We start from the raw sequence: 10,787 nt of genomic DNA, 5'->3' as shown, positions 1-10,787 counted from the left end.
GAATGAATTGAATGAATACTTAACTCAATGAATGAATTGAATGAATACTTAACTCAATGAATGAATACATAACTAAATGAACGAATACTTAGCTCAACAAAAATGAATAAATCAGTGTGATTCAATTAATTGGGATTAATGAAATTCTTAAGTTACTTCCATGAGAACTGAATCAGTAATTTTTTATCATTAACATTGAATAGGTCAATAATCAATGATAAGTTACTGAACAGATTTGATTTCAAGCTTGTGAGAATCAATGGATTTTTCAATCGTAGCTCAAACCATTTCAATGCTATCCTAGAGTCACTAAGATTTATAAGATATTTCACTAAGGCCTGCATGAATAGATCTGACAAGATGTGCGCGTCAGTAACACTGAACAGATCAGATTAGCAACAGCTTAATGGAATGGTTTTGATAAGCTTTTTAGATCAGTAAGAATGAATAAATTCGAGAAATTTAATAGTGGGTTTTATTAAAGGGCAATATATCCACGTAATACGATCTCGAAAGTCCAAGTGAATAAAGCCCAATGAGTCAGTTAGACTTGCAACTGATAACACTGAGAGTTAAATGAATAGTTGTGGTGATTGACTGGGTCAATAACACTCAACAAGTATATCCAATAATTGTGATAAATGAAGAGTTTGCAAAAGCTCCCTCAGCCTTTGCGGCTAACTGAGCCAATGGTGCTCAGTCAGTAGTTCCAGCAATAATTTGATAAACTGTTTGAGCAGGATCATTTAGATGAAAGGGAAATTTATTTGTAACGTAGATTTTCAAATCCTTCGAACGAAGAAGCCGAAACACCAAGCCCCAACCTTCTGGCCAAATCTCTTTATGGTATGCAAATAAATCGACAATTAACTAAGAAAAGCGACAGATAAGAGGACACACGGACTTAATCGGATTAGAGATGTGGTATGTTTTGCTGGGATTTATTTTGACGGTATGATCGGCCATCAGACATAAAAGAAAATGATGTGCATTTCTGTCATAGTTATTTTGATTTTTTTTCAATTTTGCCATCCCGCAGGATTGTTATAAAAAAAAAAAAAACAAATAAGAAGATTACAATCGACCACAGCCGACCATTAAATACCCTACACCACATTGTCTAACACAATTCTTATTTTGATTATAAAACAGCAAAACTATATCGTGCTTCTAAAGGCAAATTTTTCAAGTGCGTATTTATCGGGAAGCGAGGCGAAAATGCAACCTAATGTAGTACAAGTGCAATACTTACATAAAGTAGGCGTAAATGGTCCAAATTTTGTAGAGTTCATTTTGGTATGAAATTACTATTAGGGGTCAATTTTCGTCACCACATATTAACACTCAAACTTTTTTGGTCTATAGAGGATCAATTTTCGTGAAAATCATAATTAGGGTAGCATCCGAAAAATGGGCCGAGGTGCCCCAAATGTGGTACAGTTAATCTTTTTATGGACGGACAGACGGACAGACAGGCTTAGATCAATTCAGATTCCAAATCGGTCAGTACAATAGAAGGTGGGTGTATCTTAAGCCCCTCTGCGATTTACATAACTTTGCAGTAATTTAATGTGTACCAAAAGTAATGTAGGGTATAAAAGCAATCCAATATCAATTTTAATACAAAATAGGGTGGTTGAGTCCCTCAAGCCACGCAGAAAATACGCCTTTTGAGGTGTGATGTCTTTGTGATGTTGCCCAAAATAGGCGTAATTACTTATGCCGCCAAAGACCCATGCTTTTTATATATCCCTAATGAAAAGTTTTTAATGATAACTCCTGAAATTTTACAATAAATAAATGAAATTAAAGCTTTATGGTAACTTAAAGTTGATTTTATTATTATCTTTCGATAATGGATTTATTCCTAAGTAGATTTTATGAACTAATAGAAAATGTTCGCGATTTCTTTGCATTCGTTCTGCTTATTGCGTAGATGATGCTTGTTCAGCCAACACCTCAGCAGCGTGTCACCATACGTGAGGAGTTACGTGAACCTGAAAATCCTGAAGATATTGAACGTGATATCAAATTGATACGTGAATGGCTTGACACTCAGCCGCATTTGCCCAAAGATATGGATGATACACGCTTGGCGACTTTTTTGCGCGGCTGCAAATTCAGTTTAGAAAAAGTGAAAAAGAAACTCGACATGTACTATACGATGCGCAATGCAATTCCAGAGTTTTTCTCCAATCGTGATATCACTCGTGAGGAGTTATCTATAGTATTGGATTATGTGTAAGTACAAGTTATATTGAATGTTAACTGAGTGGTTATAATATTTATTTTTTGCTTCTCTATCAGCCATTGTCCAACTTTACCCGGTTTAACACCTAATGGGAGACGTATTACATTTATACGTGGCATTGACTGTGATTTCCAACCCAGCCAAATTAATGACGCAATGAAAGTGGCATTAATGATTGGCGATGTGCGTCTGGCTGAAGAAAATGTGGGGATTGCCGGTGATATCTTTATATTGGATGCTGCTGTAGCTACAGCCGTCCATTTTGCCAAATTCTCGCCAGTTGTTGTTAAGAAGTTCCTTATTTGCGTGCAGGAAGCGTATCCGGTTAAAGTGAAGGAGGTTCATGTTATTAATATTTCACCGCTGGTCGATACCATTTTTAAATTTGTTAGCCCCTTTGTTAAGGAGAAGATACGCAATCGTATTACATTTCATAATGATGTGGAAAGTTTGTACAAGTGTGTGCCAAAAGATCTACTGCCAAATGAATATGGTGGTAAAGCGGGTCCGATTGTTGAATTGACTCAACAATGGAAGAAAAAATTAGCCGACTATACTCCATGGTTTAAAGAGCAGGAAGAAAAAAAAGCAAATGAAGCCTTGCGTCCGGGTTCGCCTAAAACAAGTGACGATCTCTTCGGCATGGAAGGTACTTTCCGGCAATTAAACATCGATTAAATATCATTAACGGAATTGCACGAGAAAAGCAGAGGCCGGTATTATTATTCTTTGGTTTGTCTTTTTGGTGTTAAAGCAAGAGATTTTCTGTTTTTTTTTATTTTCCTACAGTTTGTTATTAACTTTTCCAGTTATTTTTTTTTTTTTGGATAATTCTTTTTCTATTATGAAAACATATATTTGTTTTAACTATGCCTCGTAAATAAATGCATAAATTTACCAAATCATTAAAAGCAGACAAAAAAAAAAAAAAAAAACAAAAGAAATCTTACTTCGGTTAAATCAAAGCTTGCCTATAATATTTGATAATAAATTTCGTAGATGATGCATATCGCTTTTTGTCTTATGCTTACTTGATTTGGCAACACTTTATAGGTAAATGGAAAAACTAAAAAGCTCCACTATAATGCGGATATAGTCGATCATGATGGGCAAGCACTTGACGTAGTTTCAATGATTTTCGTATTTGACGTGGAAATTTTACTAAAGAACAGTTATAGACCTAAGAGTGAAAGGATAGACTAAGTTCTCTACTGTTTCGTAGTCACAGTTGAGATAAAATCGGATGACTGCACATTTTTATATCCTACACCTACACTTGTAGTACGGAGTATATTAAGTTAGTGCTGCCACGCAAAAGAGCTTGAGGTGGTCCCACCTTTTATTATACCAATCGATACAGAATAATCATATAAATTGATAAAAGCGTGTCTATCCATCTGATGTCATATTGACGTAAATTTGTGTAGAAGTCGCAATTTTTGAAATATTTTCATGAAATTTGTTACAATGATTTGTTTTGACCCAAGGACGAAGACTATTGAAAATGGTTCTCATCGATCCACTTTTTTGAAAAATATTGTAATTTTCAATATTTCTCCACAAAAGTGACTAAATAGTAGTATTTCGGCATTCTAAACTGATATGAAAACTATGGACGGTTGTGGCAATTTTTGAACACAGTCTCATATAACGAAAGCTTAAGTTCATACGATAGAAAGATATAACTTTTTATGCTTCATCATGAAAATTATATTATATTAGTAATTTAACATAAAAAACGAATTGTACCAAATATGGACCGTCTCGACCTATTTTATGAGTCCTATTCTAACCAGGATTTTCACGAAAATTGACCCTTCGTATAGTAGAAAACTCTGGGACTCGTAGCCCCCCTTCAACGCAAAAGGTACAGTATAGCCAAGTAATTAAGAAACGCGACCAACATTACAGTGCTCGTTAGATAAATTAGTCGAGCACACATTTCCTTATTTCTCTCTCTCTTCACTTCTTTCAGATCATCAAGTTGTTGCAGTTATAGGTATTGGTCGTATGTAATAAAAAAGATGGGCAGAGAGACAGACGTGTAGCTAAAACGGTTATTGTTCATACTTATAAAGAATATATATGTATATACATACATATAAGTTTCTTACTTCCAAATGGTACAAGAGAATTTGGAAATTTATTATTGTTATCATTATACCGGTGACTGAATAATGAGGAGTTAACGAACGTTTTTAACGGTAGCTTCAGAGTGTACATATTGTTGATCGATTTAAGCAGTATATCCGTCCGTCCATCTATTTAAAGTCTGTTGAAAATGTTCTCTGAACCACTTCAAATATCTTAGAAGATGGGCCATATCGATCAAACGACATGACTACAGTGTGAGGTAAACTGAAAATGCCTCTGCTTTTTTTTTGAATAAAAAAAATTGGTTTTGCTGACGGCTCAGAAACAACAATAGATGAACCTATGAAAACTTGAACGCATTTGCTATGGGCGATGCTATAGTACCCAATATTGTGGTGGATCAAAATTGAATTTTTTCTTCTACACGTATTGAAGGCGCAAAAGCAAACTTCGAAAACCGTACAATGCAAATAAGTTCTTAGCCAACTTCAAATTTGGAATGCACCTAAACATGTCCATCTGCTCATCTGTTTGTCTGCGCAGTTGTGTAGTATTTGTAGTAAACATTCTCCCGTTCACAAAAACGCAGGCATCGTCAAGAAATTTGGAACGGAATTTGAAAATAACCCAAACTCTTCGAAGGATACGCCTACAACGTCCGCAAGCGTATGTACCAAAAATCGTGAACACCATTGCTTTCCATTTTTTTGCTTGTTACTCGTAAAGTACTGCACATACGCCACACGAAATGCAACCAATGCATACGATGGCGTAAGCAAATTTATATTTTTCATAATTTTCTGACTTTGTTTAGTTTACTATAAACTTTCCTTATTTCACAAACACTAAAGCATCGCTTAATACGATTAACAGGATAGGATTGGCAAAATTATCTATTGGAAGAAACGTTATAAACTTTTTCCTTGACCTACTATTCTGAAAGTGTTCCCGTTATTGTTAAGGATCTTTGCTTGCCTTTCTTTTTATCGTTTTTTTTTTTGTCTTCGCTTTTAGAATAACCGCATAGCCTTAGAGGAGCAGAAGGTTAATGTTATCGCATTTGCTTAACAAAACAAATCTCTTCCATGTACAATAATGTAGTGAGACTTTCTTAGAATTTGCTGCAGTAAGATTTTATCTCTTTGATCCTAAGCTATAGCAATTTTATTACTTCCTTGTCAGTAGAAAAGCTCAAGACTTATGCATTCAAGTGATTTTTTGTTTTTCTTTTGCCTGAGTATGCGTACGGCTGTGTGAATATGTATATGTATATATAAATCGTATATACAAACGTTGCCATTAAGTGGGATGGTTTTCTTTGAATAAAAATAAAAAGCAAGGCAAAATAGTAGCCCATGAACATGACTCTACACACACACACAGACACATACACACACACATAAAATAAAGCATATAGGACGAAGCTAATATTGTACAAACCATCATTATCTGCATTGTCGTCTTCATCTTCATTACGAACGAAAAGAGATTTTCTTTCAATTGCCATCAGCAACTAAAAAGACATGACATTATCTACACATACACACATGTAAACGAACATACTTATTAAAAGAATTACAATGATATGAGATGCGTTTCTATAATATGATCAAAATTTCACATGCCATGCATTGTAATCATTACTTATTTCTTTTATTTTAGACACAGATAGTCAGTCTTACATTGCCTTACATGCTTATGGTTTTAATAATATATCATTAGGATTTTTCATAATAAAAGCTTATCTTGTTCTCTCATAATAAAGGATGCTTGAGGTAACATATATTTGTGATTCTAAGATATAGATCTTAAGTACGTTTCGATTGTAATTAAGTTATCGAAAAACTTAATAATAAACTTAGGGATAACAAAAATTTCCTACATTTGAGCTTTAAAATTCTTATGCCTGAAGGAGACAATAAGGGATCATGGTATTAATAATAGGGAAACGAGAAGATTTATTATTCTCTCAGATTTACTGCTTTTCCCATATTTCTTTTTACTCAAGATAGTAAAAGATATGACAAGAAATGTGCAGCGAATACAAAGAGCTGAGTATGGGAAAGAACACCAGGGCAAAATCTGTTTTATACATCGCTTGTGGTGCAAGGTATATTAGTGCGGGTAAGTTAGTGCGGGCTTATGTAATACGTAGAAGGGCTTAATGTAGACCTACCTTCTACTATACCGACCGATTCAGAGTCATAATCTGAATTAGTATAAGCGTGTCTGTCCAGCTGTCCGTCTGATATCTGTCAAGGTAAATTTGTGCTACAGGTCGGTATTTTTGATGAAATTTAGTACAGTAACTTGTTTTGACCCAAGGACGAACGCACTTTTTTGACCACTCGCCATATGAGGCCCTATTCTGGAAAGTCGTTATATGTATCGTCGCATATGGGAAAAAATTGTAATTTTTAAATTTTTCCGCAAAAGTGGCTGAGTAATAATATTTCGGCATTCTAAATTGATCTGAAAACTTTGGGCCAGCTGGGCCAATGTTTGCATCCTCTCTCATAAAACAAAATCTTATGTTCATACGACAAATATGGTACAATTTTGAACGCTTCATGAAGAAAAATATATCATAATAGTAATTTAACAGAATAAAATTAACTGTATCAAGGTTGGGCCATTTTCCCCTACATTTTGGATCCTACCCTAATAACGGTTTTCACTTAAATTGATCCATTGTAGAGCAGAAAAGTCTAAGTTTTAATATGTGGGAATGAAAGTTGACTCTTATTAGTAATTTCATACAAAAATAAGTATTGTGTTAGACAATGCGGTGTAAGGTATTTAAAGATTGGCCTTGCCCGACTGTAATGTTGTTATTTGTCTTTTCCTGTCTTGAGTAGTGTGTTTACATAAAAAGATCTAAAGATCTAAACTTTAATTGAAAGAATGTTTCTACCCGAGTAAGTTGCACGATTAGCTTAATACAAGCGGTCATATTGCTTTAAATTGTAATTAAGCAAACTTACGCTTATATATATATATACATATGTATACGTATATATTTTATGAACATATTTACTTCTGGGTCATAACAGGCGAAATGGTCAAGCATATTTGAAGCTTAAATTTGCTATATATATATATATATATACATATTATATATTATATAAATATATGTAATTCTCTTTTTACACGAGTTAAAAAGAAGAAAGTTATTTTTTTATGCGAATTGCTTTATTTTAACACGATTTTCAATATTCCATGAATTTTTGTAAAGAATTTTTTTAATTAAATTTCTGATGAAATCTTATTTTTTTTAAGTTGCAGTACGCTTTTGCCGTTCTCGCTAGTCATATATATGTACTGTAACTTCAAGTTATACTTTTCACAATTCAGTTAGGTTATGGCGATTATATAGCTATGTATTTTTTACGCTGTTATGTTTGGTTTTTCAAAGAGCTTTTTATTTTCTATAATATACTTAGCGAATTAAAATGTGCAAGCGTGAGAAAAATTCTCAGTGAACTCTGACAAGAATTTTTAAGGCTTATTGTAGCTTTCAGTTGCTTTTTTAGGTCTGGACACAATCTACTATTTTTCCCTTTAGTCAAAACATTTTTTACATGAATTTTTCCCACGATTTTTTTACGCGATTTTTTTTACACGAATTTTTTGGTAACATATCTATCTTGTAAAAAGAGAGGTGTACATATATGTTATGTGTATAGATTGTATATGTTTATAAATTACTGAAGAAAAGTCCTCTGCACATGCGGGCACGGTAGTGATCAAGAAGGATTTTAAGTATAATGGAAAGAAAGAAAAGAGCAGTATTTGTACACATTCGTAGCAGTTGAACTCATAGGTACGTCAGGGTACAGATTGGCCTCAAGCACAAGACTAACCCGTTCGATAAGTAAATTTCGTCCGTCTGTTTGTTCTCATAAGGCTTGGAATAGAGTGGCTATAGAATGGGTATTTTCTTAAGGCAATCGTCTATGGAATGTCTGCCGTATAAAAATTGAACCGACACTCAATCCGCCCCCTCCCCATACAGAAGCATTACTTCCGAATTAGCTAGCTTATCAATGACTGGTGCATCCGTCCGTTTAGCTTTTTGATTGTTTATCATATGTTGGCTTTTATTACATAACAGGCGGATAGAGGTACGGTATCCAATCACAGACGGCATTATGTTACATGAAAAGGATACCCGCCCAAAAGACAATAAAATTAAAGTTTCAATTGATTACCAGAGTTCATATAGAGATATCCTGAATGTACCTAAACATAAGACCACATTACGCAGATGCTCAGGGGCGCACGCTGGTTTTACCCTAATCCTGTGTGGTCTATTCTACAAATATGGTTTTGTAGTCTCATGTAAATTCTTCTGCTATGACATAAGCAAAGTAAAAAGTGCGCGTATCATCTTTCCGGTGCGCTATGAAACTGCATTGCGTTTTATTGGTATTAAATTTTACGCTATTTTCTCCATTAAAATCTTTTGGCGAGATCTCGAGCAAGCGTAGCGTTTATTTTCCAGTTCAATGCTGCATAATTGCTTATTAAAACGAAACGAATGGCTTAAGGTATTATTATCTGCAAATAAAAATTTAAAAAAAGTCTTCCACGCACAGGAAGTCACTAATGCACATACAAAAAAGGGGAGAAGAAAGAGTAGTAAAAGAGAGAGAGAAAAAAAAACAAGAGGAAAAACCTGAAATAAAAGAAACCGAACAGTATAGTGATTAGCGTAGAGCTAATTATAACAATGTTTTCAACTTTGCCAGCATTATATAAATCGTCGCATTTAAGTGCCTGCATTTTATTTTATATTACGTTTGTGCGGATATAAGCAACACCCAGAAGCAACTAAGGCTAAACCACCATTTATTATACCAACCGATTTGAAATCACTTTCTGATTTACTTTAAGCGTGTCTGCCCGTATGTCCTTCTTGTTTTCTTGAGTTCAGCCTATATGGCCACACTTTTGGAATTATTATTCGATGAAGTTTAACACATTGACCTGCGTAACGTGTCTGCCCGTCTGCCCCTCTTGTTTTCTTGAGTTTGGCCTGTAGACTCTATGGACGAATGTTATTGAAAATAGCTCGGATTGGACAACTTTTTCGTCATTATATGAATAATTGTAGACTAGACATACGGAAATCAAAAACTACACTTATTTTAGTCAAATAAATATAAAGGAAAGACACATATGTAGATGTAAAGTGCGTAGAAGAAAGACCCTGAAATTGATTAATCTCTATCATAATGTATATCTGACATACAATGCATTTTTGCTGCGCATTATCTAAAAATTAAAGAATAAACGTTTCAGTGCAATCGGGCACTTTTTGCCATTCCGATATGAAAGTTAAGTGGTAAACTATATTAAAGATGTCACAAGGAATTTGAATGATATTGAGTCTACTCCTAATTAATAACTTTAATTAATTGAAATTGGCGAGTCGCACGACGAAACATCTGAATGTCATTCATTCAATTAATCTGAGCCTATATTTGTAAGGTGATAAGGAGCGCATATGATTCCAGTCAAAGTTATCATGAGGTACTCAAGGACGGACTCAACTAGATCGATATAATATTGATAATTTTGCTGGATTTTTGTTATTCTTTTGACTAAGCGATATTTGTACCCGACATGTGTGGTGTAGAGTTTATTACGTTTGTGGGATGATATGTAACACCCAGAAGGATTTAAGGTAGACGCACTTTTTATTAAATCGCTCAATTGGGAATCATTTTTTGAACGGAAATAAGTCGGTCCCTTTGTCTGTCCGCCTGATATTTGTCCATGTTCTCTTGCCTTTAACCTACAAATCGCAGTTTAAAACATTTTACAATGAAATTTGCTACGACGTTATGTGTCCATCCACGGACGAACTCTATTAGAAATGGATTGAATCCGATTACTTTAGCATTTTCCATATTACGCCTTATTTTGCGCCGGTGGCTACATGAAAAAAATTGCAATTTTTAAAATTTCTCGACAAAATCGATGAAAAATCGTCTTTCGGCATACTAAGTTAACGTGAACAAGTGAAAACATCATAGTCGTGCTAGGCCTACTATTGTATACCCTGTACCACATTTTCTAACACAATACTCCTTTTTACCGTACGACGCAAAAATGATGCCCTGAACTGAAACTTTTGTACACTAAAAAACAAAAATTCTCATAAAAATCCTAGTATAGCATAGAATCTAAAAATAGGCGTGAATGGTCCAAATTTGGTGCAGTAAATTTTTTTATTTTAAATTCCTATTATGGGTTAAATTTCATCATGTACCAAATTACATCAAAATACCTCAGAAATTGTGACCTGCAGCATGAACATAAAATTGCGTGGACGGACGGACAGACAGGCAGGTTTAGTGGGTCTACTTTAATCTTTAAAATTGATGTTTAACTGTAACTTGGGATTGGAATTGACAGTGGCCAGGACAACGTAGAT

The 10,787-nt window shown here is 34.3% G+C and overlaps 1 protein-coding gene across 1 annotated transcript in view; it reads left to right on the top strand.

The window, feature by feature from the left end:
• The window catches only part of LOC119638136 (alpha-tocopherol transfer protein-like), a 10,571-nt gene extending 7,313 nt beyond the window's left edge, over positions 1-3,258 (top strand). The window contains exons 2-3 of the mRNA XM_038034790.1: positions 1,937-2,241; positions 2,308-3,258. Of these exons, the coding sequence (XP_037890718.1) occupies positions 1,937-2,241; positions 2,308-2,929 (927 nt within the window). The 3' untranslated portion in view covers positions 2,930-3,258. The remainder of the gene's footprint in view (positions 1-1,936; positions 2,242-2,307) is intronic.
• Positions 3,259-10,787: the final 7,529 nt, after the last annotated feature.

Source organism: Glossina fuscipes, unplaced genomic scaffold (genome assembly GCF_014805625.2).
Source record: "Glossina fuscipes isolate IAEA_lab_2018 unplaced genomic scaffold, Yale_Gfus_2 73, whole genome shotgun sequence".
Lineage (NCBI taxonomy): Eukaryota > Metazoa > Arthropoda > Insecta > Diptera > Glossinidae > Glossina > Glossina fuscipes.
This window is presented reverse-complemented; position numbering and strand designations above follow the sequence as displayed.